The 25,813-nt window shown below is 47.7% G+C and overlaps 10 protein-coding genes across 10 annotated transcripts; 4 read left to right on the top strand and 6 right to left on the bottom strand.

The window, feature by feature from the left end:
- Nucleotides 1-1,485: 1,485 nt before the first annotated feature.
- POB3 (FACT complex subunit) lies at nucleotides 1,486-3,460 on the bottom strand. The gene has a single exon (XM_019127733.1). It carries the CDS (start codon nucleotides 3,427-3,429, stop codon nucleotides 1,837-1,839), a length of 1,593 nt encoding a protein of 530 aa, XP_018988426.1. The 5' UTR covers nucleotides 3,430-3,460; the 3' UTR covers nucleotides 1,486-1,836.
- A 705-nt stretch (nucleotides 3,461-4,165) lies between these two features.
- MEC3 (Mec3p) lies at nucleotides 4,166-5,191 on the bottom strand. The gene is made up of 2 exons (XM_019127732.1): nucleotides 5,110-5,191; nucleotides 4,166-5,004 (listed from the first exon to the last, which is right to left on the bottom strand). Exons 1-2 carry the CDS (start codon nucleotides 5,150-5,152, stop codon nucleotides 4,187-4,189), a joined length of 861 nt encoding a protein of 286 aa, XP_018988425.1. The 5' UTR covers nucleotides 5,153-5,191; the 3' UTR covers nucleotides 4,166-4,186.
- A 631-nt stretch (nucleotides 5,192-5,822) lies between these two features.
- On the bottom strand, nucleotides 5,823-7,348 carry GCD7 (translation initiation factor eIF2B subunit beta). The gene is made up of 2 exons (XM_019127731.1): nucleotides 6,329-7,348; nucleotides 5,823-6,275 (listed from the first exon to the last, which is right to left on the bottom strand). Exons 1-2 carry the CDS (start codon nucleotides 7,300-7,302, stop codon nucleotides 6,203-6,205), a joined length of 1,047 nt encoding a protein of 348 aa, XP_018988424.1. The 5' UTR covers nucleotides 7,303-7,348; the 3' UTR covers nucleotides 5,823-6,202.
- Nucleotides 7,349-8,036: 688 nt separating this feature from the next.
- BABINDRAFT_159551 (putative acyltransferase) lies at nucleotides 8,037-9,765 on the bottom strand. The gene has a single exon (XM_019127730.1). It carries the CDS (start codon nucleotides 9,534-9,536, stop codon nucleotides 8,307-8,309), a length of 1,230 nt encoding a protein of 409 aa, XP_018988423.1. The 5' UTR covers nucleotides 9,537-9,765; the 3' UTR covers nucleotides 8,037-8,306.
- An 874-nt stretch (nucleotides 9,766-10,639) lies between these two features.
- BABINDRAFT_164802 (YeeE/YedE family protein) lies at nucleotides 10,640-11,881 on the top strand (the record flags this gene model as incomplete). The annotated part of the gene is made up of 1 exon (XM_019130283.1): nucleotides 10,640-11,881. One exon carries the CDS (start codon nucleotides 10,640-10,642, stop codon nucleotides 11,879-11,881), a length of 1,242 nt encoding a protein of 413 aa, XP_018988422.1.
- A 414-nt stretch (nucleotides 11,882-12,295) lies between these two features.
- GAL10 (bifunctional UDP-glucose 4-epimerase/aldose 1-epimerase) lies at nucleotides 12,296-14,682 on the bottom strand. Its single transcript, XM_019127729.1, has one exon. The coding sequence runs from the start codon at nucleotides 14,635-14,637 to the stop codon at nucleotides 12,520-12,522; it is 2,118 nt and encodes a 705-aa protein (XP_018988421.1). The 5' UTR covers nucleotides 14,638-14,682; the 3' UTR covers nucleotides 12,296-12,519.
- Nucleotides 14,683-16,098: 1,416 nt separating this feature from the next.
- Nucleotides 16,099-17,610, top strand: GAL1 (galactokinase; the record flags this gene model as incomplete). Its single annotated transcript, XM_019130720.1, has 1 exon — nucleotides 16,099-17,610. The coding sequence occupies one exon, from the start codon at nucleotides 16,099-16,101 to the stop codon at nucleotides 17,608-17,610; it is 1,512 nt and encodes a 503-aa protein (XP_018988420.1).
- A 902-nt stretch (nucleotides 17,611-18,512) lies between these two features.
- GAL7 (UDP-glucose:hexose-1-phosphate uridylyltransferase) lies at nucleotides 18,513-19,604 on the top strand (the record flags this gene model as incomplete). Its single annotated transcript, XM_019130282.1, has 1 exon — nucleotides 18,513-19,604. One exon carries the CDS (start codon nucleotides 18,513-18,515, stop codon nucleotides 19,602-19,604), a length of 1,092 nt encoding a protein of 363 aa, XP_018988419.1.
- Nucleotides 19,605-20,300: 696 nt separating this feature from the next.
- BABINDRAFT_80759 (uncharacterized protein) lies at nucleotides 20,301-22,711 on the top strand. The gene is made up of 2 exons (XM_019132729.1): nucleotides 20,301-22,471; nucleotides 22,558-22,711. Exons 1-2 carry the CDS (start codon nucleotides 20,344-20,346, stop codon nucleotides 22,575-22,577), a joined length of 2,148 nt encoding a protein of 715 aa, XP_018988418.1. The 5' UTR covers nucleotides 20,301-20,343; the 3' UTR covers nucleotides 22,578-22,711.
- A 134-nt stretch (nucleotides 22,712-22,845) lies between these two features.
- HGT2 (Hgt2p) lies at nucleotides 22,846-24,435 on the bottom strand (the record flags this gene model as incomplete). The annotated part of the gene is made up of 1 exon (XM_019131552.1): nucleotides 22,846-24,435. One exon carries the CDS (start codon nucleotides 24,433-24,435, stop codon nucleotides 22,846-22,848), a length of 1,590 nt encoding a protein of 529 aa, XP_018988417.1.
- Nucleotides 24,436-25,813: the final 1,378 nt, after the last annotated feature.

The following is a 25,813-nucleotide window of genomic DNA, read 5'->3' as shown; positions in this document are numbered from 1 at the left end:
GGGGGCATGTATGGGTACACGTGTCGTAATCGTTTCTCTTACCTGTACCAGTATGGTATTGTAGCGGGTGCAATTCTATGTCACGTTTGAGTAGTTACTGGGTATGCTGAATTTTCTGCCACGTACATAATTGCTTTATTACTGAATAGGCGGAAGTAAACTATTTCACAAACTAAAGGCTATAGTTGGAATTACTTGAATGCCCCCTAAACTCCGAGATATGCTATCTCCGCTGAGTCGTAAACCGTACTGCTCCTCTTCTAAAAGCCCTATAGCTAAGCCTATAAGCAAACATGAGCTGTACTGGAAACTTCCGCGGGGATTTAAGGTTTAGTCGGCTATAGGTGCTACTTAATGGTTCGTTATTTTCTCACTTAGATCCCTGGATTCCGGCAACAGCTGCCAAAAAGGGAGGCTCCAAACGAATGTGTCTGCGGGGTTCCCGGGTGCTGACATATTACTAAAGCCGTCAGAGCCATGCAGTGCCGATTTCACCTGTGAGTGCGTTGGACTATGTATGGTGATGACTCAGTAATTCCTGTTTGGGAAGTTTGACCCGCAGATTCAACGCAATTTCGTAAACTCTGTTTTGCCTTTCTTGCTTCCCACCTTATTGGCGGCTATGCTAACTAGTTAGTTCTCGTAGGCCAATATAGGGTTGTTTTATGTCCGTAAGGATGCCACAGCAGTTGGTAGTACGCTCCGAGGTAATAGGAACTTCCGGGTAAACTCAGCGCAGACGTATTAAATATATTTTGCACTAACGTTGTTAGCCAATACCGATGGTATTTCCAATATTAACGGTAAGGTATAGGGCTAAATTGAAAGTAGGCTGGGCGGGGAATGGGCTCCTGAATATTTGTGGGAGGAAGAGATGCATGATTTTCTTAAGCAGAGCGGTCCAGTAGATCTAGAAAATGAGCCTTTATCTTTTTTTTTTGAAGCTCAATATGCCTAGAGGATGCTCGGATGAAATGGACACCATCGGCGACATTTGAGCAATGTCTGAGGAAAAATTTGACCGGGGGTTCTGTAGGGATATGTTAGATTGTACGGGTGGTCAAAAAAGTCGATAAAACATGGATACGATACAATCGGCTAGCATACCGTTCAGTTGACGGCGTACTTTAACTTTTATAGGAGAGAGATACTCAGAAACCAATAGCGGCAAGTCTGGGCAAGCTATATGCACTTATAGATGACTGAAACTTAGTATCTAAATCGAATAATGGACCAATGGCCCAAACTTGTAGTTGCCTTTTCCTCTCTTGTTTATAGACAGTATATCACCAACAAATTCAGAAACCATACATAGCTGCTAAGGTAGATGCCAGGTACGACTAGGATTTCAGGAATCCCCGAGAGCTTAGGATTATTTATCCCTATCTGGGAGTCAGGTATGGACTAAATTTTGGTTAATTCATGGCTAGTCAAACATGTTCAAGAAAGCTACCCACACTCCTTAGTGTTGCTCATGAGCTATGATCACGCTACCACAAAATTTTGTGCAAAATGTTATGTAGATGTTCAAGATATTACTGATACCTATAGATTTTACCTGTACTCAAGGTCCAGGCCCAGTTTCTGCCATCTGCTCCACCAAACTTCCTCCCACAACTGCCAAAGCAAATAAATCAAGCTTACCATCACCGTCTCATCCTCCAAACTTAGTGTTTTGCGAAGCATACTCCATTTCTATACCTCACACCAACACTGTAATCACGGGTAACATCCACTACCCTCAGTTCAGCTTTTGCCACTGGCCGCCATTATTCGCCTATCCCCAATGCAAATCCGGTAGCCCTACATTCCCACTCTAACAAACAATACATTATTCTAGTTCTTGGCCTTCTTCTTCGACGGCTCCGCATCCGAACCGCTCATATTTTCATCACTGACACTCGCATCTGAGTCAAACTCCTCAGCAACATCCGAGTCGTCACCGGACTTGAAATCATCATCGTCACTCTCAGTGTCCATGTCAACATCGGACGTCTCTCTCAAAGCCATGTTCAATCTCAGCTGGGCCTCCTTGTCGTCGTTCTTGACCCTCACACCCTTAGCCTCGATGAACTTCTGCAACGATTCAAGCTCCTCGCGGTCGATAGACGAAAACACATGGGAGCCTCCGGTGCCCTTGAGGTTTACCTCAAGATCGAACGTCTTGGAGCCAGCACCGGCAGCGCCAACTCGTGACATCGTCACGTTCGTAATTTCTTTGTACGGGATGAACACTGTCGGCTTTGTCACAAACAAGAAGCACGACGCGAGCGGGTAGAGGTACCCCTCGCTAGCCTTCAACGAGCAGGTCACACCCGCCATCTGGTACTTTGACGTGAAGTCGGACACCCCGACGATTGGCTTTTCGGCAAGTCCCTTGAAACAGTGGCTGATGACCATGTGCGTCTGCTGGTCATACTTCTTATGTAAGCGGTCAGCGTACGTTGCGGCAAACTCCGCGTCGTCCACGTTCAACTCGACCTCGATCTCCTCGGTGTTGGCAAACTGCATCACGAGGAACGGGTAACGCGTCTGGCCCTGGCGTAATGGCGGGTCAATCTGGAGCACAAGGAGGTGGTTTTGGTCATCCGGCTTGGGCAACAGGAAGATCTTCTCGATCTGGCGGTACTGGATCTTGTAGTCGTAAGTTTTCCCACGCATTCTAAGCGAGGTTGGGTACATGTCGATGTCATAGCGGCCGCGTGGCGTGAGGAGGAGAACGTCAGAGAAAGAGACAATGGCCTCGCCCGCGACTTGTCCGATATCCGCCTTGTCCTTTAACTGCTCGTAGAAGTAATTGGCCGCGGGTTGTTCTGTAAGTTCGTCGTTGGTGGCTTCACCCTCGCCCGTGGCCTCGATACTAGCCTCGCCGTTAGCCTCACCTTTGCCCTTTTCGGTCGTCCCCGGGATGTAAAACCGCACCTCCACCAACTCGTCCCCTGCACGCTTATCACTTAAGTTAAGCTCCACCGCCACTTCGTTCTTCCCCGTGAGGTTCAGGTTGGAGATCTCGCTGTAGGGAATCTCAAAGTCCGGTCTATTGTTCACCGAGAAGATCAACTCGTGCTTGCCGAGATCTGTCTTTCCCCAGTTCCACCCGCGGAGCGAATGCTCCCTGTGCTCCAATGCCACGTCGAAGTTGCGCTGCAACTCGCTCTTCAACGCCGCAAAGTCAGCCTGCGCGAACCCGTCGAGCATCACCACGCCCTGGTTCTTCGTGTGCACACGCAACTCCCAGCCACGTGCACCGCGCGACCAGTACGTCAGGCCTACCTCTTCCGACGGCAAGAGGAACGGCTGCTGGTTCGTGACGGAGCCGCCGGTGGTGACTGCTGCCGCTTTCCACCCGAGTCCAGAGTCCACGATGCGCATACGTCCGTATGTACGCGATTGGTTGAGGTAGATCTTTTCAAAATCAACGGATGACATATTGTATTTGGTAGGGGAATGAAGAGAGAAGCGGAGAGCAAGATGGACTTTAATCGCGTTTATTTTTACGCGCTCAGTCATGGCGTGTCGCAAAAGGCATTTGGTTGGCGCACGACAGTCGCGCCCTGTCTTGGGAGAATCAGCCTGTTTCCCCCTCGAGTCCAAGTTAGAACACTAGGGGTTGTTCAGCCGTGAAAATATTTACGCTGTAGTCAATGGACTACAAGGCCACCACTCATTTGAACTGATTTTCTTTATTCATAAAAATATAATTTAAGATTCATATACTTGGCGTCACGTCATAGTGAATATGATAACCCCACACATAGTGATTCAGCGATAAATCGAAACCTCGAAACCACCTACTGGTAATTATCAGCTCAATTGGAATGAAAATGCGAAATTAGGTACCTTTGGATCACTTTCATCTTCCGTAGCCTGTTTTTGTTGGTTAAGTGAGCCCAGTCAAGTTTCCAGGTTTAGCAAACATACATGTATCTCGGCTTCAAGTGGTGCCATGGTAAGCATACAGTAATATGGTGCTTCTTCTCGGAATGAGTTTAGGAAATTTAAGATCTCAGAGCTTTAACAATAGATTTATTGTCCGGGATAATTTCATTTTGTTGCAGCAAATCGAGATTCCATGGCCTTGACCCGGTTTAGTGAAATATACGAGAAACGATGGTAAAGGTTAAACACCTCTGCTATAGTCCATTAGCCCTTCTATTAATCACTTGATTCTTGCACTTCCCTCACCTCACCCACTCACGGAGCTGAGAAAATAAATAATCTCACTTTGATCGTCATCCGAATAGCAATGGATCACCAAGGCCTCCCCTCGACTGATGATCAACACCACCTTGGAGCAAAAATCACACATCTTGGCCCCGAGACGCCAGTCCTTGAGTTTAACATCCACCGAAAGCGGCTCGTCTGGCCCTACCTCATGCTGGCTCTGGCTCTGGCTGCCCCGTTCGTCCTCACTGACATCCAACAATGCGTTCCACGACATGGTTACTTTCAATCCGTCTTCTTTGATGGTCAAGCCAAGATAGCCGTTGCGCGTGCCGGTCACCGTAACCTTATCCGTCCGTTTATATCGCTCTATGCGCTTGAAAAGCGACGTAATTCCCAGCGGAAGCTTGATCAAGACATCTACTTTCGTGAGGAGAGGCTCCAGGATTCGCTCGTCACTTTCCTTGTTCAATACCCGCACGGGGATGCGGAATGTGTTCGTAATGAGGTGTCCGGATGCGTTCTGTTCCGTATAGAACAATGCCAAGCTTGCAGACCGCTGACCGTGCACGGCGTTCTTCCGCTGAAGTCGGATATTGAGCTGGTCTGAGCTTGCCGTCTTGTGAAAGCTGCGGAGGACCTGAAGGAGCGGCTCGATGTTGAGTTCAACCGAAACGATGTTGTCACGTACCGATTCGACTTCGTAAGTCAGGAACGCCGTAGCGGCAATAGTGCTCCAGATCTGGGGCTCCGAGAGCGACGCAGAGATGATCGTAAGCGTATCGGGGGTGAACCGGAATACACAAAACTTCCGGATTGCAATGATTGCGCCGAGCGTGTCTAAGGTATTAGTAGCGGAGCGAAGAAACGAGCATAGCTCGATGATTTGGGTGGCGCTACCTTCCAGTATGGATGGTAGTAAGGGTTAAAAGGGGATTCACACACGTTTAAGGGTCTCGGTTGAGCCGGTAGTTATTTTCAACTTCATACTAGAGAGACTCTGAGTTTTAGGGACATAAGATCCAAATGAGGCAAAACAAAATGGTTAAAAGGGCTCTCTGCATGTAATTAAATCTGTGGCACGTGAAATGCTTGAACTTGGTCGCGCAACGCGTGAAGGCAGATGAGAAATTGCGATTTTTTTGATTCGTATTCAGGGTTCAAGTTGTACTGTTGAAATATATTTATAAACATCTGTGGCTGTGAAAGTAACCCTCAGTCCCAAATAAATGGCTGATATTCCAACCTTTTGGTTATTGTCTTTGAGCCATGACATTCCATGTTCTGGATCTTTGATTCAAATCAAAGCTTGTTGTACCGGCCAATAGATAACAATAGTATATGGAATAGATACCGGCGTGTATTTCAGTACGTGTAGCCCCATTTGATGTGAAGCACTTATGTTGATCTAATCACTATATAGCACCTAAATCAACCGACGCATCCTTGCCCATGTTTGATGCCGTACACCTCACCTCTCAATCTTAAGTAGCAAACTGCAAGGGCTAACAATTACAAAATACCCCAACTGGTCCAGTACTTTTAATAGAGAGATAAATGCTTGCACCATACTACGACCGTAGATATCACATACACCGTTACTTCTGCAATCGGCATAATCTCGAGCCGCTCTCAAAAATACTAGCTATTTCACTTCGTTCCGGTTAAGAATATGTATTAGCTATACACGCTACAGATGTAAAGTCTTATAATTACAATTACACCATTGCTTTTGGCTTGGTGTAATCGCACTCAAAGAAAGACTAAGATTGATCTTGCCCCTTGCGAGTATCTTACCGCCGACAAGACAAGTCGAGCCATTGGTAGTTATCGATAAAGCATCCAGCTCAAGATCTCAGGGTGGAACATGAGACCGAGCGAGGCACAGGGCTGGTTTGGGAGCATAAGAAATAAAAAGAAAAGGAGTTTACAGGGAAATTGAAGACCGGAAGGACACATTCATTCAAAAAAGGGGAAAAAAATGGTATTGGGTCTATCATTGCATCGTTGGAGGTCGTCATTCATAGCATTGGATTTATTAGAGATTGGTATCTTCCGGTTTGTAGTTGTCCAAGACAATACGGTAGATGAAACTTGGCGAGAAACCACCACTAGACGAGTTAGTAAGAGTAAGCTGCGATAATCGGAAAAGGCGGATACATACACGTTAGTGATACAGAGATCAATGTGCTCAGGAGGAACGTAGTCGAATAACGGGTTGGAAACTTGGCACTCCGACACCAAATCGCTGTCATCATACTCGAGAACCTTACCAGAGTTGCCGACTTCGATCAACGAATCTCTGTCGAACGGATAGTTCGGAGATAACTTGAAAGAGCCAGCAACTGTAAATACCGGCGTGCGGTGCTCTTTCGCCGATTCGCATACGGCCGCAACTCCCGCAGACGAGACGCAGCCACCATTCGCGAATACAACCTTCGCGCCAACAATCACCTTACCAACACGCGACATGACCGCAAATACGAGAGAGTCGGGAATAATCACTGTTTCGATCTTGTTGTCCGACAAAGTCTTTGCGAACGCATGTGCATTCAGGGTATCGTTTGGAAAGCACTCGGTGACCAAAACGGTGAACTTCCGCTTCAGGCGCGCTTTGATGAGAAACTCGAGTACTGTGCGCGATATTGTGGGCGTTAGTAACACCTCACCGTCATGAATGAGGTCCACGGTCATCGCCTCGATCGACTCGTTGATGTTGCTGATCTCGTCGACCAAGTCCCTGATACCCTGGATAGTGGAGGAGCGCAAGTCACTCGTCTTCAACTTGGACTTGGTGCTCTTGGCCACATCATTGGTGGTTAGAAGCGAAAACATTGATTCGTTGATATTGTTCTCCTTCTCGTGCGCCTCAATCTCGTCACGGATAATCGCCAACACACGGCGGATCACGTTGCCCGAGCTGAACTCACGCGGTTGCGCACGGATCACACGCGCACCCACGTGTCGCATCAACTCGATCAACTGGTCCGGGTGCGTCCAGCGCGCGGCGGAGATGACTCGCATGAGGAAGTGCGACGTCTCGAGCGCAACGTCGTACGACCCGGAGATGTGCCGGCGCTTAAGCTTATATATGAACGCGTCCACCTGTAGGGTGATTTCTTTCGTCTCGATCGACATGTGTAGAAAGGGGGGGGGGGGGTTATATATCAGAAATTGTTGACAGTACTGTCTATTAGGGATAATAAAAAACGTTACTTTCAAGAGGAGTGGATGAGGAAAAATAAAGGTACAGGCGAAATTTTCCAGTAGGCTTCCCTGGTGGCCAGCACAAATGATGCCGGGTAACGGGTTACTATATACGCAGGATATTTATTTAGTGCAGGAGAAGATTTTGTTAGGGTTAGGTCGGTGCAGGAGAAGATTTTGACTAAACACCATTTAGAATATTGGGCATAAAGATTCTAGCTAGATATTTAGGCGGAAGGCTAGGGATTTTATTTAGAAATATTTTATTGAATCGCTTTAGGATGTATTTTCTCCAGTTTATTTTTGGAAATTTACCGTTAGCTAATAGATGTATTCCCGATGGAGGAATGATACGTGATGCAACCTTGTGACATTTCTCCTAGGGACTGACTGAAAATCAACTGGCCACATAAATAAGAGTAATTATACTGCTTCAGGAGCTATGCCAGTGGGATTACTTTATTCGGGATTGGTGATGCACAATCTAGTTGATATACAATGCTAGTTGATCTGTTTGTTTTGAAGTTAGCCGCAGTTAGTCTCAGGATGTAGAACGGTCTACTGCAGTCTGTGTACCTGTAAGGGTGTATATTTTCGTTTTATACTTTACAACATACTTTAATTCCTTGTGACTTGCAGTTTCTACATATTCTGACAAAATCACTGCTTTATCTAACAATCCCCAAAAATTTGCACCGCGTCTGATCCAACCATGTCATATCGTTCAAGCATTCGGATTCGCTGTGAGTCAGACCATGCTTTACAACTCAGGTTTCACTAGAAATTTCTCCTTAATTCGAGGGGCTCTAACATACATTAGAACTACCATCTAAAATCAAATTCAGAGCCAGAATTATTCATTAGAATCACCATACCTAAAGCTAGGAGTACAAAACATGCCCACCAGGTGCCTTTCAGCCTTGAAATCGTCCTTTCTATACAAATAGAGACGCTACCTTCCCTCCAAGTTGGAACACAGCCCGAGCTGCAATCACAAAAGTTAATGGCACCACGTACACATACCAGATGTCCCATGCTCTGCGCAACTTTAACGGAAACGTCACATTGTTTGTAATCGTCTCGCCCTCCTGCACAAACGTGCCGTGCTGGTAGTAATAATCCATCAAAGCATCCTTCTCGTACCAGATCTTGAACAACCACGCTTCGAACTCTTTCAACAGTGCTGCCTCTTCGGCCGCAGTCTGGTGATCCTGGGTCAGCATCGGAATATCCTCGAGGCGGTAGGATCTAATGTGCAACGAAACAACCGCCGGGTTCTTCCCGTCGTAGACAACGTTGGTCAAGGAGTACACATCCTGGGGGTACTGGCCGGCTTTGACACCTGAATAGCCCGCAGTGATGTCGTACACGACCGTTGCGGTCTTGCGCAACTCGCGCAAACAATGGTACAACCCCGTGACACGTGGCATCAACACGTGCTTCAACGGTTTCTGGCCAGTCTTGGCGATATACGCGTCTGACCGTGGCTGCGTGTTTTCCGAAATGTTGGTGCCCTCTGGATACATGAGAAACATGTAAGGAAAACGCTGAGTGTTTTTGGCGAATCCCGGGGGCCATTTGATGAGTGCATCCGGCGAATACACGGGTTTAACACCCTGGGCAGGGCCCCAGCCGCGTGCATTGGCGTCCATTTCCAGGAGCCGGTTCGACATGTTGGTCTTATCGGTTTCCCATTTGCGCGACATGTAAATCCAGCGGAAATTGCCCATTCCCCAGCCGATAACCGGGATCTTCAGGATTGAGTCCTTCATGAGTATGTGGATATCAGTGGCAACATTTCCGATATATGTGAGGTACCACAAAAAGATCCAGTCCGTGTAGATCTGGTGGTTTCCAATGAGCACCGAGTTGTCAATGAAGAATGCGCGGACGAACCCAGGCACATCCGCGTCCTCCACAAAACTTTTGGCAGGCACGGAGGCATCAGTAGTTACGTGGAAGCTAGTGGGAGCAAAAATGGCAAACATCGCCGTGAGACCCATAATAAACGTCTTTCTAGTAAAATCGAACACCAGTTTCTGGAGCAGCGCGTTGTCGCGGAGAAAAAGTTTGACCAAGATGTGGGTGAAGATGATAGAGAAAACCACCAGAAGTGCCATCAGAGCCATCGCAAAAGCATGGAGAAGCTGTTTCGGCGAGGGCATGGCGTGAGGATGATTTGATGGTGGTAGATAATAGGGTGTAGAGGGTGGTGGCTCTTTTGAGTGGCGACACAACGTTTTGCGATCAGGAGGTCGTGCGGGGACAGACAGAACGAATGATTGCTAGCTTTGGGAACCATGTGGCGAATTTTTCATAGTATAACCAGCAAATTCTATAGCGTGGTTCCCCCATGGTAGACTGTAAAATTGGGCAATATATATTATTAATTTTACTGCGATATCCTAGATGTAGTTCTAAAGGTGGATCGTATAATCCAATAGAGGGCTCAAGCTGAGCTTATAAGGCATCCTGTAGATTCCAAGTGCTTTTGACGATCGCGACTGCACTAAGCAATAACCTAATAGAATACATCCATTTTCAGATATAATAGGGGATACTAAAAGCTGTGTTGGAGCCTGGGTATTTAGACATCGGATAAAAGCCTGGGCATTCTGGAGAATTCGAGAGAGAAAAAAAAGGTATCAGATCTGTACCCAGATGTGGCCATTCATCAAACTCTCTATAACCTCCACCCTTGTGCGTTGGGCCATGACTTACTGCCAAAGTGTGAACTAGATTCGAAAATTACCCTAAGACATCGCATTGCTTACGGCGTTCAAGAGTACAATTATTATAAACTTTCTTATCTCATTGTTGCATATACACACCCCCTTTTAACCCAGTGAAGCTGCCTTATTAACGGTTCCACGTGCATGCAAACAGAATCAAGCCATCACCACTGGGGCTTCATGCTGCTCTCACTCACAGAAACGCTTTACAGGGATCTGGGGACGGAAAAAACGTCCATGGCCCGTTAAAGATCTGAAGTAATGAAATATCTCTACACGAATATTCTATTCAGGAAAAGGGGACGAAAAGCCTACTCCGTTATTCACCTAATGAAATGCAACCGTTACATTGCACGTGGCTTTGCCATTATCTCTAGCCACTTCTAGCGCCGCAGTTGGCAACCCGCGCCACCGGCATTCCCGGCGGCAGTTTTACTTGTAGCCGAGCAAAACCTATTTAGCTTTTTATAATATCTGTTTCTTATTACGTTTCGTTTAACTTCCCCAGTCCACTCTACCCTCCCTTGCTCTGTCTCATGTTCACCCCCTTGGAATCTGGCATAGGTGCTTTACTTCTCCAGGTGGCCACCACCTCGTATCTTATTCAGTGCGGTAAGATCATCGGTATCTCATCGATTCTCACCGCCGTATGGGACATTGCCTTCCGCACCAGCAAACCGAAGGTGCGTAATGATAGCAATGCCACCGATCTCCTCACACACGAGTTATCACTCATTCTCGGGCTTGCCACTTCATGCTACTTCATCCCGTGGTACCTCCCAGACTTTTCCCCGCGAGTCCAGCTCGACGTCATCCGCTTGCCAATGTTAGAGCAGTACACCACGCTTGACCACTTGTTCACCGAGGAGCACGATCTTTTCAAAGTGATTGCTTTTTCTTCCTTCCTCATTGGCTTCGGCACCAAGTTGGGCAGCGGCTGCACGTCTGGCCACATGTTGAGCGGCCTCTCGCGCCTAAGCTACCGCAGCATCGTTGCCACTGCCGTCTTTTGCACCACCGCCATGACTGTCAGCTTTAACACCCTCAAGAAGAACCCCTCCTTCCCTGGCGATGTCCTCACCTGCCTCAACGAATACGGCGTGGCCACGGAGTGCTGGAGGGTCGACTCCCACAAGTTCTTTGACAACCAGAGCAAGCTTCTCACCTTGCTCGCAGCCGTGATTGTCATCGGTTACTTTGTCATGCCAGGTATGTCCGGATCTGTCGATAAGTCTGCCATTGGCAATTCCCTGGGCTCCTCTCCCATCTTGTTGCGCATGATTGCTGCAGAGTTCAGTGGCTTCGTCTTTGGCTGCGGCTTGTTCATTAGCGGGATGGCTGAGAACTTGAAGGTTTTACGCTTCCTCTCCTTGGGAGGAGCTCTCTTTACCGGTGACTTCTCTTCCTTTGACCCGTCCTTGCTCATGATCATCTTGTTCTGCATCGTACCAAACGTGTACTTGTGGAACTTCTACATTCTTCCGCAAACTAACAAGCCTGTCCACGCAAAAGGCTCCAAGAAGGTGGAGCAATCGAACGAAATCTTGCCGTTGTTGCATGAGGAGTTTCTGTTGGTCAAGAGTACCCAAATTACCCCGAAGTTCCTCATCGGGAACATGCTCTTTGGAGCCGGATGGGGGTTGTTGGGGATCTGTCCGGGCCCGGGTTTCTTGAACTGGGTCTTGACCTTCCAGGAGGACTTTTCTGGCAATACCGCAGCTATGACTTTGTGGTATTTGTCGTTCGTTGTCGGGAGATATACTGCCGGGCTTTGTTAAATCTTTATTGTAATGCTGCGTATGAATCTATCCATTAATTTGGTTTTGTGTAGAATGTATACTTTGGCACACATTATCGTAGTACTGCTACGGCGAGGGTAATGCTTCCGACTCACTAAATATTATGCTACCCAAGCCCGAATTGACTGGGAACCTAAGGGGGCCTGGCCTAGGATGTGGTGTAAATCCATACCCTCGTTGATCAGCCTACGAATGTTCTCAACTTCTAACGTTCTTAAAACGGTTTTCATTGGATTTTCCATGTATTTGTAGTAATTAATTACATAAGATCAAGGTAATGAACTTATACTAGTAACTTTCCCTACTACCTGGGAGGAAGGTACATTCTTCATAGTATATTGAAATCAAGAAACGCTAGTCGTAGCAGAAGCCCGAACAGCGTTCCGAAATGTTCATTACTCTTTATAGTATTAATGTTGGCCAGAACGAACCAATTAAATATTAGTAAATATATCACAATCGGCTTGCATCAATGTCTAATCCCATGTATTTTCTCCTGATAGTCTGAATCCCTCGGTATACGCTGTTTGATCAATATTCTTACCAATCCATACCTCAAAACTACGCATAATTTCCATTAATCTCTAGTCTATTTGCAAGACATACATGCTGCAGAACTAGTACTTTTCGGCTTTTTCAAACCTGTATTCCGTCTTCGCCCCGTACTTTGCCCCTTTCTTCAACACCACCGACGGCTTCAACTCCTCAAACTTCGCGGCGTTGATGAACCGTGCGCACTCCACGCAGAAACCAGCCCTGCTCTTGAACCCCGGCGTCAATTCCCCAGCTGGAACGTTCACGCCGTCCCCAGTATATATCTGGAAGGACGGTTCGGTTGTGGAGGTTGTAAATGTGATGCCTGTGGCAGGGTGATATGCCTCCGCGACGCACACCATCGCACACGCACGTGTGTCGGTTGTGGTTGCACGCGCATCCCCTGCCGTGAAACAGTAATCATACTTCGGTTCTTCAGTCCCCAAAATAACCGCACGTCTGCCCGCAGCAACGTCCTTGAACGTAACCACGTCACTGTTGGTGACAAACTTCCCGGTTGGGATCAACGTCGCGTCCACCTCCTGTTGCTGGTCAGATACCAACACAAGCTCAGTTCCTGCAATATCTTCACCGCCACTGATGTTCCAGTACGTGTGATTGGTCATAGAGATTGCAGTTTCTTCTGCCTGGTCGGTGAGCTCCGCCTCGTACTCGATATCGATCGCACCGCCGCGGGCCGTCGCACGCACGGTATAAATCACATTCACCGCAACATCGCCAGGAAACCCGTTTGCCATGTGCGGATCGTTGTACACAAACTTGACACGGAAGTCGCCGGTTTTCTCGTTCTTGGTGGTGATTGGCCCCAAAAACATCTGTTTGTCGTAGCCCGCTGGTCCGCCGTGGAGCGCGTGGGTGTGTCCCTTGGCCAATGGCACAGAATAGGTAGCGCCATTGAGCACGAGCGCGCCATCTGCAAGTCTATTCGCAACGCGTCCGATAGTGGCGCCAAAAAATGGATTAGCTGGAAGTTTGTAGCCCGCTTCCAGGTCGAATCCCGTTTGGAGCGAAACGCCGTCAAGCGTCGCGCGCACGATTGCCGCGCCGTAATTTGTGAATGTCACCTTGAAGCGGCCGTCTGTGGTCGCGACAGTGTGCGTGCGGTCAGCGTAGCTGTCGCGTGCGCCAAAGTGGTCCCATACGTAGTTTGCAGTCTGATAGCCGAACGGGTTCTCCAGCGTCCACTTCCACAAGTCGCGGCACGCGTCCTCAACGGTAAGCTGCGTCTGCCATTTTAGTTCCTCTTTCGCGCGCGACGGGCGTGCGGTGAGGTCAAGTACATCGCCGTCGCGACGTGACACGATCTCGTACGGTAATGCACGACCCACCACCTCGCAGAACGCCGCGTACACCTCCAACACGGTCGAGCCCCTGCCTGAGCCCAAGTTCCATTCGCGGCAGAGCCCGGTCTGACCCTCTAAGTACCTCAACGCGGCCAAATGGCCTTTCGCCAAGTCAACCACGTGGATATAGTCGCGGATCGGTGTGCCATCGCGCGATGCGTAATCATTCCCAAACACAGCCAACTTCTCGCGGCGCCCTACCGCAACCTGCGCGAGGTATGGCAATAAGTTGTTCGGGGTCCCCAACGGGTCCTCGCCAATCAACCCTGAGGGGTGCGCACCGATGGGGTTGAAGTAGCGCAAGATTGCCGCCTTCCACGCCGGGTCGCCCGCGTGCACATCGCGGATCAAGTTCTCTACCGTCAACTTGGTTTGCCCGTAGGGAGATGTTGGGCCCGTCGGACAGTGCTCTGGGATTGGAATCATGTTCTCGAAGCGTGTAGCATCGCCGTAAACCGTTGCGGAAGAGGAAAACACGAGGTTCTTAACGTTGTTCTCCTCCATCACCGTCATGAGCGTGATGGCACCATCAATGTTGTTAGAGTAGTACTTCAAGGGGGTCTTTGTCGACTCCCCGACAGCTTTGAGCGCTGCGAAGTGGATCACCGCGGCGATCGGGTACTGTTTGAACACCGCGTCCAACGCTGCGTGATCGCGGATGTCCGCGCGCACAAACGGTACCGGCGCGCGCGCGATCGCCTCCACACGCGCGACCGCATCGTACGACGCGTTTACCAAGTTGTCCACAACGACCACCTTGTACCCTGCAGCGAGTAACTCCACTACGGTGTGAGTGCCAATGTAGCCGGCACCACCGGTAACCAAAATATATGACATGGTATGTTGTTATAAGAGGGCAAAGAGCTTAGGAAACGATTGCTTGGATCGACTGACGCAAGTTGAATGAAGGTTCAGAGGGCGTGCACAGCTATATATGTCGCAAAAACTGATACTCCGGACTGGCGGCTTCCAGACAGAATGCCCGGAAGGCGGTACATCTTCCGGAGAAAACATGCCCCGTGGAGAAACATGCAGTCCGGCTTTTCTCGGCGCATCATGCACGCTGCATTAGTATATGCGTGCACGGGGTGCAGTACTGACTAACAGCGGGTAAGGATTGCGGAGATGGGTACAATACATAGTTCATGTTGACTCTGTCTAATTGTATCTATCAGACGTTGGCTTAACGTTGTTTACTCGGCATACCTTAAGTGATTTTGGTGACTGTTCAGTTGCACCTGAATTTTGGCTATTCAGTGAAGATAAGTGGCGAGAATGTGTCTCGGGAAGGTTATCTCGTAACTTAACCCTCGAGCAGAATAAGTTGTCTATCTTCGCTGTAAATTGGCGATTAACTCCTGGTCTTTCACATTTACGTGATACGCTCCCCTCATCGACTAAAGCCTGGTGTATTTGTTTTTCAAGCCCAGCCGGCGAACACTGTATTCAGTAGTTTGTAACAGGTTTAAATTTCCTCAAATTTTGTATACCCCGACTTTACTGCAAGGATGTATGCATCAGTGGACCTGACACACCACCTTTTCAGTACACAGAGCATAATTTAGTCATTTGCGTAGCTAGCATAAGGACTATCTGACTACGCTTTGGAGGCCTAAAAAACCCAAAAAGTTTGTTAGTGCGGGGAAAGAGCACATTGTCCGTAACACAACAGGTGACACCCGCTTGAGATAACAGCACACTATCAAGTCGGTCTACCGTAATTATGCACCTATTGTTTTGTGACAAGGAAGAGATGTAACTGGTTGACCGAGGAAGGTGTTCTCCCGGTATGTACCATCCGAGGGTTAGACATTTCGCCTTTTTCATACAAACATCCTCACCAACAAAGCCACTGAAGACATTAAATTTACCCTGATCGTCCGCGTGGTTGGCTGTTGGAAGGTGATGGTAGTCAAGCAGGTCCATGTTCACCAATCTTCCGCAGATGCGGCCCGAGGAGACTTTCGTGGGCAGAAAAGTAGTATAAGCCCTCATACAATCAAGGAAACAAACGCACAATGTTCCAATTTGATGTAAGCTTTATGCATTGACAGTACCAAACTGCCGCCCGCCTGCAAAGCCTGCAGCGGTCCTGGCCATTCCGAAAATGAATGTCTATAGTGAGAACATGGATTTACATTGCATCCTGGATGCACAGGTTTTGCGCTGAGTCTTAACATGCAGGACGAACTCTCCGGCTTGCTGCATACTGGGGGAAGCTGGCTGTATAAAATCCCCACCTTTTCATTTACCTTCATCACCAGTGTCGTGGTTTCTCTATTATACACCTCCCTGACAATGCCAGGTCTCGTCCCTATCTTTGATTCCTTAGACTACTATCCAGACCCTCAGGTGCAGGTCCCGAGATACCAGAACTTGTACACGCAGTTCGAGCGCACGTACCATGTCACGCCAGACTTTGTGTCACGTTCGCCTGGGCGCGTGAACTTGATTGGAGAACACATAGATTACTGCCAATTCTCTGTTTTGCCTTTGGCAATTGATGTGGACGTGATTATGGCAGTTCGGGCTCAGGACGAACGTGTGATTGAATTGGCCAACTTAGACCCCACTTTTGGTGCCCGCACCATCCCGCTTCCAGATGGCGACTTAATTTCTATCGATGCGTCCGAGTCCGATTGGTCCAACTACTTCAAATGCGGGTTGCTCGTAGCACACGAATTATTGATGGAAAAGACCGGCGGAAAAGTATTGCTCAAGGGCATGAAGATCCTTACCACCGGCTCCGTTCCTGCCGGCAGCGGTTTGTCCTCCTCCGCAGCCTTCGTTTGTGCCTCTGCCTTGGCAACTTTGCATGCCAATGGGATGAAACACATCACTAAGGCCGATATGACCAAGATTACGATCGTTTCCGAGCACCACATGGGGGTCAACACCGGGGGTATGGACCAGGCTGCGTCGGTATGCGGCGAGCGGAATCACGCGTTGTACGTGGAATTCCGGCCGGAGTTGAAGGCCACTGCCTTTAAGTTTCCCGAACTCGACCCTCCGTTAGCATTCCTCATTGCCAACACGCTTGTTACTTCGAACAAACACGAGACTGCGCCAACAAACTACAACTTGCGCGTGGTGGAAGTCTCAGTCGCTGCCCAGCTTTTAGCCAAAAAACTCTCGGTGACGATTGCTAACGACGGTAACTTAAACTGTGGAACGTTGCGTGGTGTCATGGATAGCTACTATGCGAGCCACGGCCAGGCGGCATGGTTAGGTGCGATCCAGGAGGGCGAGGTCCGCTTGTCTCAGATGTTGGAACTCACGGAGAAACACATCCGCAAGGAGGCGTATACGACCCAGGAGCTTGCGGCGGAGTTGGGATTGACAGAAGCTGAGTTCCATGACCGTTTCCTCTCGTTATTTCCCGTAAGCTTTGAAAAGTTGCACATCTATGCCCGTGCCAAGCACGTTTATTCCGAGGCATTGCGGGTGTTAAAGGCGCTTTTACTTCTTCAATTATCCACCGACAGTGGAACCTTCTATACTGAGTTTGGCCGTTTGATGGACCAGTCACAGGCGTCGTGTGATACCCTCTTCAATTGCTCATGTGATGAAATTAACCGTATCTGTGACATTGCCCGCAAGAATGGGGCTACCGGATCTAGATTGACTGGTGCCGGCTGGGGTGGCTGCACTGTTCATTTGGTGCCCGTTAATAGGGTGACAGAGGTGGAACGCGCCTTGATAGATGAATACTACAAGGTGAAGTTTCCGGGGATTACCGTGGCGGATTTGCAGGAGGCTATTGTGGTGAGCAAGCCGGCGTACGGAAGTAGTTTGTACATACAAAGGTGAGACGGAAGCCGTTAAAAGTAGAGGTAGCATAGTTACGTATTAACAGGCTTTGTTTACATACCTCAAACTGCCCGCAGACATATTTTCCATCTCTGCATTCTCAAGCAGGCTATGAGTAACATTGTTGGGATATCTATATCCTCTAATATAATTTACAAAAATTCAATCCAAATGAAACTTAGATCTTTTGATTCTGACGTTTATAAGTATCCTACTAAAATGGATCACATTAGTGCACGCTATATTATAGGTCTAGCCCCGTGGGGAACATCCTTCAGAGGTTTTGATTTCCACCTCCTCTCCACAGGTCTAGCGACTTGCCTAAATGAGAGCTCTATTCTTGACCCATTTACCCATGAGCTACGTCACCCATAATATCGCTAATTAGCCGTACCACCTCTACTACCAGGATATGACGTAATCTATGGAGCACCCATACAGATTAGGTGCATCTGGCAACGTGCCGTACGGAAGTTATTATGCAGTTCCTTTCACGGGGGAGCGTTTCCCCGGACGAACGTTAAGCCGCTGGCAAGTGGGGAAACAATGGGATGAAAAATGGCCCAGAAGGTTGCTACTAGCTTGCCGCTCAATATAGGTATGGTTTGGCAGATGTATATTCTGAATTCGCTGTTACCATACTATTAGTGTTGGCTTATTTCCGCCATTACATCTTAACAATGAAAGCCTAATAGAATGATCTCTCTAAATAGATTATCGTATGCTATATTTTTGCGCAAGTTATTTCGGCCGGAGAATTTGCCGGAGGCTTGTATATGTACAGGATGTTTAATTAGAAAACCACTAGACCTTGGGCTCTCCGGCTTTGGGTATATTAGCTTTTCACGTTTCCCCTAATAAACGCTTTTTCTTGTCATTCACTCTTTTGTATCGTCAGAACAATGTCCAACTTTGATTTCACCGACCACTCGCACCGCCGTTACAATCCACTCTCCGACACCTGGGTGTTGGTTTCTCCGCACCGTGCAAAGAGACCGTGGCAGGGTGCCCAGGAAGAGGAGACCAAGACTGACTCCCCTGAGTACGACGACAAGTGCTTTCTCTGTCCCCGCAACCGGCGTTCCACAGGGCCATTCAATCCAGATTACAAGGATACCTTTGTCTTCCCGAACGATTACCCTGCGGTCAAGCTTGATCAGCCGGAATACCACTCTCCCGCTAGTGAGGACGATGACTTAACCAAGCGCTTGTTCAAGACGCAGGGGGTCAGAGGAAATGCGTACGTGATCTGTTTCTCGCCGAATCATCGCCTTACCTTGCCTAGAATGGACCTTCCAAGCATTGAAAAAGTGGTGGATTCCTGGCAGTCGCTCTACGTGAACATGCAGGCGGAAAGCCGTGAACACAAGTCGTCACCTTACCAGTATTTACAAATCTTCGAGAACAAGGGTGCCCAGATGGGCTGCTCAAACCCTCATCCACACGGCCAGGCGTGGTGTCTTGAGGCGATTCCTACCGAGGTGGACCACGAGCTCAAATCAATGGGGAAGTACTCGCGCGAACATAAGGGCTGCAACATGCTTGCGGACTATGTCAAGTTGGAGTTGCAGAAGCGCGAGAGAGTTGTTTTAGAAAACGATTCATTCGTTGTGGTAGTGCCGTACTGGGCCGTCTGGCCGTTTGAGACCATGGTTTTGTCCAAGGAGCACTTGATCTCGTTGAAGCAGTTCGGCAGCAAACACAAGACGGATCTCGCAGATATCATCAAGAGATTGACCACCAAGTACGATAACTTGTTCAAAACGTCATTCCCATACTCCATGGGTATACACCAGGCACCGTTGAACTTCGCGGACGATGATCAGTCTTACTACTTTCACATGCATTTCTACCCACCGTTGTTGAGATCGGCCACTGTGAGGAAGTTCCTTGTGGGGTACGAGTTGTTGGGTGAAGCCCAAAGAGACTTGACCCCAGAGCAGGCCGCAGACAGATTGAGAGACTTGAGCGAAGTCCATTACTTGGAGGTGTAGTTACGCAAACTGGAGGTTTCGCTGTAACGGAATAGGTGTTTCGAATCTCTTAGCCCTTCGGGCGTATCAGACTTCCTCCTGGCACCAGCCCGGCAGTCTCTTCTATCCTGTCATAAGCATAGAAGGCTGGTCCATTAACCATAAAAAGTAGTCAGGGCTTATCTGAGACTATTTCCATGCATAAAACATTGTGAGTATTTATAAAGATAATCATCGAGTCTCGTAATTTAACTATCTTAGTCCCTTGTGTGCAGAATCTGATCCGAAGTGGTACTTTTATCCCAATATCTCATGTGCGCTTTTCGAGTGGTTTAGACTTCAAACAAATATTAGATGATTCAGAAACAATTCATTAGAAAATTACCAAAAACACCTTAGGTAAAAGGTTACAGATCATGAGTTACCAGCTTTAAAAAAATCTCAGTGGCAGGTCTAACACCGCTATGCATTTCATTGCGCCTGCTCCCTACACCATAAGTCTGTTTATCGATACTATTCCTAGCGACTTATTGCGGGATTTTTTCCTTTTGATAATCTAAGGCTTACCTTTTAGAGCTTTTACACCCTTATATTTCTATCACATAATTTAAAAGATACTAGTTACATGTCCTCTCATCTAAGACACACGTGCCTTTCCTGTATATACCTATATGTATAGCCCGCGGCACAAAAAAGTTGATGTCAAGGCACACTTTGCCTGTCTTCCCCACACAACTTGAAATACTGCTGAAGGAGTACGATGCTAAAACCTAGGGGGTTTCTATTTATTAGAAATGTTCTGCTAACAATACAAACCTCCAGACGGCTCGCTAAATTGCTGGACAGTTCACCCATTCGAGATGCCCTCACCAACGCCGGCTTCGACTTTGAAGAACCGTCCGCAGCCGTTCCTCCTCCTAAGCTCACGAAGAAGAAACTTCGAAAGACAGCCACCGAGCTTCAGAAATCATTCAATCACATTCTCAGCACCAGCACAATTGTACCAACCTCGCAGCCCGAGCAAGTCAAAAGACGCAAGCTCATGAGTTTTCGATCGCAAGCAGTCAAAACGATGACAGAGCCCGAATTTCTCAGGCTTCTACAGCGACTTAATCGAAATAAAGATTACGTAGGAGTCTTTCAGGCGTGTCGCGCGTTTCAGCGGTACGCAAAGGGGCTCTCCCCACAGGTGTATCGGGAGATTCTCGCGACACTCCCGTACATCTCGCGCAGTCCACATCCCGAATATGCTACTTTGATGAGGGAACGGCTTCTAGAATTCGCCTATAATATTGTCATTGAGCTCGCCATAGCTGCACCGCAGCACATCACCAACGACCTCTTCCTTCCGCTTCTCAAGGTCCTCGACAGCAGGACTTGCAACTGGGCCAGCATCCAGAACTTTGACTCATTTCTAGAGCAGCTTGATCGCATCATCCACAACTCTCATGTCCAGCCCATAGGACTAGACTTCTACGTGCTTCTGAAGAACGCGCACCTCTTGTTCTTTAAAGCTTCTAGGCAGTACGAACAAGCGGTGGACTACTTGTTCCAGGAGCTAGTGGACGGTCAGGCCCCCTTGGTGCTTCTCCCGTCAACAATAGTGGACCTTATACAAGCGTCTATCGGTAAGAAGGATTATTCTCGTTCTGTGAGACTCTTTGAGCTAGCTCAAGGCTCTGGAGTCACCGTTCCAGACAGAGTCTGGCACGACAGCTTCAGTGCTGGGTTGGATAATCTCAGCTTTGTTATCGTCAAATACATCTACGACTGTCAGATCAAGAATTCCACCGGGGGTGTCTTTTCGGGGGTTCTCAGCGTCCTGGCCTACGGCCGAATGTTAGAGCTATTCAGCAAGAACCAAGAGGTGGATGCCACCATCGACTTAGTGGAGCACATCACCACCTCCCACCGACGTGACTATGAAACAGACGAAGATGTGTTTCTCTCGCGCGCCAATGCCCGCTATATCATTGATAGCTACTGCCATCGGAATTTCAGGCTCTCCGAGATCTGGACCATCGTAGAGGCGTTCCTCCTTCAAGACAGTGCGTACACTCACAACGAACTCACCATAGATGACTTGGACACCGTTGTGAGGAGCTTCCGTTTGTACGACTATCAGAACAGACACCGCGAGTTGTACAGCTTACAGATGATTGACGGCATGATCGAAGAAACGTTCCATTCCATCCGCCTGGAGAAGAGTATGCGCTTGTTTGTGCAGGTAGTGCTCCGGATTCTCCATCAGTCGGTCAACTTATCGGGTTTTATCTACGGTTTTGCCAAGCTCCAGTCGTTGCTCCTGAACCCTGACGCAAAGGCGTCCATGGACATTTTGTACCACCCAGATAACTTACGAGTGTTGTTCCACAAAATAGGCATGAGCAATGCCTCTAAACTTTCAGGGTACTACTTGTTTAAGCTTTGCTTGAAAAATGGCATTGTCGTTTCCCCTGAAATGTACCAGGGCTTGTTACGGTCACAGATGGTAGGTAAACCTAACTGGCGGTTTATCTTCATGTACCTTTATGAGTACTTGAAAGCCTTCGGAACGCCCTTGTCCCATGAGATGTTTAGCACCATGGAAACATTGATTAAGGTCACAAACAACCAGAGCTTAGCTCAGTTACTTGAAGATTTAAGCAAGTCTACCATTCTCCAAGAAAGCCCCGTGGTTTTGAAGACCGCCTTTATGAATATTAACCAATATTACACTCGCGACTCCACGTTGGTCACCAAGGATATTGACCTGGTGGATTTTATGAACATCGTAAACTCCTCCGAAAGGGTGACAGAGTCAGCTTTCCTCAACGATTTCATTCCAGCGCAGTACCGCGGGAAGGTTGAGTTCCCGGTGAAAACTGTCTTTGGGAAACTCTACCATTATGACTACGATGTAGAGAACTCTCAAACCTTAAGGCGTGTCTTTGGCGAGAGATTTCCAACTATTTGACAAAGAGGCTTATAAAACATGTATATAGATTCAAATGAGATGATAAAGGATAAGTGTATCGAAATCACAGGTTAGACGGGTTGATTTTTTGTAGAAGCACAAAGTTGGGATACACGATTTGACATTTAAACTAACAGCCGAATGGTTAAAAATGATGACCACGAGATAGCGCGTACCCTATTCCATGAAGCTTGACAATAGATGTCTCACTCGTTTGAACTTGGAACGGAGAACACGCTTCTATAGGCGGAGATTATTGTTATTCTGTAATACTATAAGAAAAGGATAAAAGATATAACTGGCTGCTTAGTCAGAGAGTTCCTCAGAGAGTTCTCCGGAGAGATTTTCCTTGTGTTCGAGATGAACGCCTTTATCGTCAGTAATAGGCATATCTGGGATGTAACTAGTGGTTTTCCAAGCAGGAATATTCTCATCCCACATCTTTGAAATTTCTTCCAAAGTCTTACCTCTTGTTTCAGGAAACATAAAGTAGACGTGAAAGAACATGGCAATACACATGACACCAAAGACGATGTAGGTCTTCCAGGTAATGTTCCTGAAAGCAGAAGGCACAAACATGGAAAGGGCAAAGTTAAAGATCCAGTTGAAAGCTGCACAGAGAGCAGATGCCTTGGCTCTCTGGTGGGTTGGGAATATTTCGGAACAGTACAACCAGATACCGGGACCCCAGGTGGGAGCGAAGGAAGCAACAAACAAGAACGAACAGGCAATGACCGCTTTAGCCGCCTTGCCCTCGGTGTCTGGAATGGAAATTCTGACAGTGTTGTTACCATCGAAGCCGTTTGGCTGTGGCTGGGAGTAAGTTGCCAAAAGACCAGCTGAGGCAAATAGCCAGGTCATCATGAGTACAGCGCCAACCAACAAAAGTGGTCGTCTACCGACTTTATCAATAAACAACAAGGCTGGAATGGTCATGACAACGTTGATAACATACTGGATAGAGGAAGAAACCAAGTTAATGTTACCAGTCATACCGGCCATCTCGAAAATGTAGACAATGTAATACATCATAACGTTCATCCCACACATTTGCTGCCATATTTGGGCAAAGATACCAACGGAGGTTCTCTTGATGTTTTCCTTTCTAAACAAATCCCAGTATTGAAAGTTGGAAGCATTTTCATCGATGATTAACTGCTCCTTGATTTCCTCAAGCTGGATGACAACGTCCCTGTGACTGGCATCACCTTTACCGGTAACCCTAGTGATTATTTCGACAGCTTCATCCCAGTGACCGATAGACGCCAACCATCTTGGAGACTCAGGCAAGAATGGAATCCCCGCCATCAAGATCAAACCGGGGATGATTTGGATACCCCAAGCGACTCTGAAAGACCCGGTACCATTAATGAAGGAACAACCGTAACCAATATAGAACATGATCATAATACCGACGGTAACAGCAAACTGGAAGAGACTACCAATGGCACCTCTGACTTTTGGAGGTGAAATCTCAGACAAGTAGGTTGGGGCCGCAGAGGAGCCATAACCGATACCAATACCAGAAATCAACCTACCAGCAATCAATTGGCCCTGGTTCTGGGAGGACGATTGGATGATGGCACCGACAATCCAGAAGAAGGAACACAAGGTCATGGAAATTCTTCTACCCAATGTGTCGGAAGTGAAGGCAGAGGCAAGCGAGCCGAGGAATGAGCCACCGGACATGGCAGCGGTGATACCACCCTGAGCGATGGCCGATGGGTGGTTGAAGAATTTCAAGTAGTGCTCTTGCGACACAAAAGAAGAGACGGAGGAAATGTCAAAACCAAACATTAACCCTGAAAGGGTCGAAATAGTGGCAATAACATATATGTTGTAGGTCTTGGGTGGCTTGTCGTAAGCCGTAATGAACTTGCTCTGAAGAGGCGACATTACGAGTATATGCGTATCAGAGGGCGTGAGGATATAAGAGTGATATAGGCAGCAACAGAGAAGCACGTGTATTTATATTATTTTGGAACTACGAATCTAACTACGGAGAATGTCCTGCTGGGCTATTTTGGTGACTTAAATTTTCTTATGGACCAGTCTGGAAGTATTTTCCTTAATCAGCCGGTCTACCGATGGGTTATTTCCCCGAGCATGCGCATATGCATTTAAGTATAATTCGTATACGTTATTCAGGTCTTCTCAAGGGCCCTGGTCTATCAACCAATTTGAGGAGAAAAGTTGTCCACCTTGAAGGAAGCCCCTGAACGGGCGGACTAAAAATCGCTCCAGCTTTACCAGCTTTACACTGGAGTTGGACATTAACAGAATTGCGAGCAGATCTTTGACTAATGTCAAGAGCAACGAAATTGTGGTCGGACGTCTGAATTCCCTTTCTCGCTGTTTCAATCTATCGACAGCTACTCTGCGAGGCGGACTTGTTTTGGGTAATGATGGTATAACGTATGTTTCATCACGCAGCACTAATTTTTCTACGAAATTACCCCGGGGAAATCGCCTATCTTATCACGTTGTATCAGGTTATAAGCTTTTTGCAAAATTACTAAGGGAGACAAGCATGCTCCCCACACGACGTTGCATTGCAGAAAAGTTACCATGTACTATTACGTCAATAAAGTTTACTAGCGGTCTAAGCGTGACCCGATACAGGTTTTTCAGCGGTACAAGCAATGCTTAACGCCCGAGGATTATATTTCCAGGGTTGTCACTGTGCCTCGAATTGCAACCACAACTGCTAATCAGCCCTCGGGTGACCGAGCTACCGAGGCTTTATGCATACTTTCTGATGCTTAAGTTAATGGACCTTCGGAAGCAGGATGGTATATGTAGGATATGCAGGTTGCATGCACTAATTCATCCGATCACGCATTTTGTATTGGACGCCGTGTGCCAATTCTTCTGACTGAACTTTAGTGTATTACATCTCTATGGAGCACGTAGCAAGGAATTAAGCCTGGAAAAAGGCCCAAGATACAAAAGTCTATGAGATGAAATCAGAGGGGTGTCTGGGGTATTTTTTGCTGGGGTGCTAGTGTTACTGGGAGCATCTACCCGTAAAGTTCGGGTGTGTCAACCAATTAGACAGTTTTACATTCCTTCAGGGCAAATGTAAACCCGATGCGACTTTCAATTTTCGCTTTTTTTGCGTGAGGTTTACGATGGATTTCGAATGAGTGGAGGCGAGGCAAATTCAGTTCTTCGCCGGGGCCTAGAGCAGATCTCTGCCAGTGCGGACAGCTGGTGGCCGGATTTTTCTGTCCGCGTTCTACTTGTTCCCGATACTCGCAACCTCGGCATCGGA

The sequence above is a fragment of the Babjeviella inositovora genome (assembly GCF_001661335.1).
Source record: "Babjeviella inositovora NRRL Y-12698 unplaced genomic scaffold BABINscaffold_1, whole genome shotgun sequence".
NCBI classification, from domain to species: domain Eukaryota; kingdom Fungi; phylum Ascomycota; class Pichiomycetes; order Serinales; genus Babjeviella; species Babjeviella inositovora.
The sequence above is the reverse complement of the archived record's forward strand: the minus strand, read 5'-3'. Positions and strand labels throughout refer to the sequence as shown.

What these genes read in the sequence shown, in the direction of transcription:
- GCD7 (XM_019127731.1), bottom strand. Translation starts at nt 7,302, where the DNA reads ATGTCGATCGAGACGAAAGAAATCACCCTACAGGTGGACGCGTTCATA. An exon ending in GATCTCTGTATCACTAACGT is followed by an intron (nt 6,276 to 6,328) that starts GTATGTATCCGC and finishes TAACTCGTCTAG; the next exon opens with TGGTGGTTTCTCGCCAAGTT.
- POB3 (XM_019127733.1), bottom strand. Translation starts at nt 3,429, where the DNA reads ATGTCATCCGTTGATTTTGAAAAGATCTACCTCAACCAATCGCGTACA.
- GAL10 (XM_019127729.1), bottom strand. Translation starts at nt 14,637, where the DNA reads ATGTCATATATTTTGGTTACCGGTGGTGCCGGCTACATTGGCACTCAC.
- BABINDRAFT_159551 (XM_019127730.1), bottom strand. Translation starts at nt 9,536, where the DNA reads ATGCCCTCGCCGAAACAGCTTCTCCATGCTTTTGCGATGGCTCTGATG.
- BABINDRAFT_80759 (XM_019132729.1), top strand. Translation starts at nt 20,344, where the DNA reads ATGCTAAAACCTAGGGGGTTTCTATTTATTAGAAATGTTCTGCTAACA. An exon ending in CTTTGGGAAACTCTACCATT is followed by an intron (nt 22,472 to 22,557) that starts ATGACTACGATG and finishes GGCTTATAAAAC; the next exon opens with ATGTATATAGATTCAAATGA.
- MEC3 (XM_019127732.1), bottom strand. Translation starts at nt 5,152, where the DNA reads ATGAAGTTGAAAATAACTACCGGCTCAACCGAGACCCTTAAAC. An exon ending in CTCAACCGAGACCCTTAAAC is followed by an intron (nt 5,005 to 5,109) that starts GTGTGTGAATCC and finishes CTAATACCTTAG; the next exon opens with ACACGCTCGGCGCAATCATT.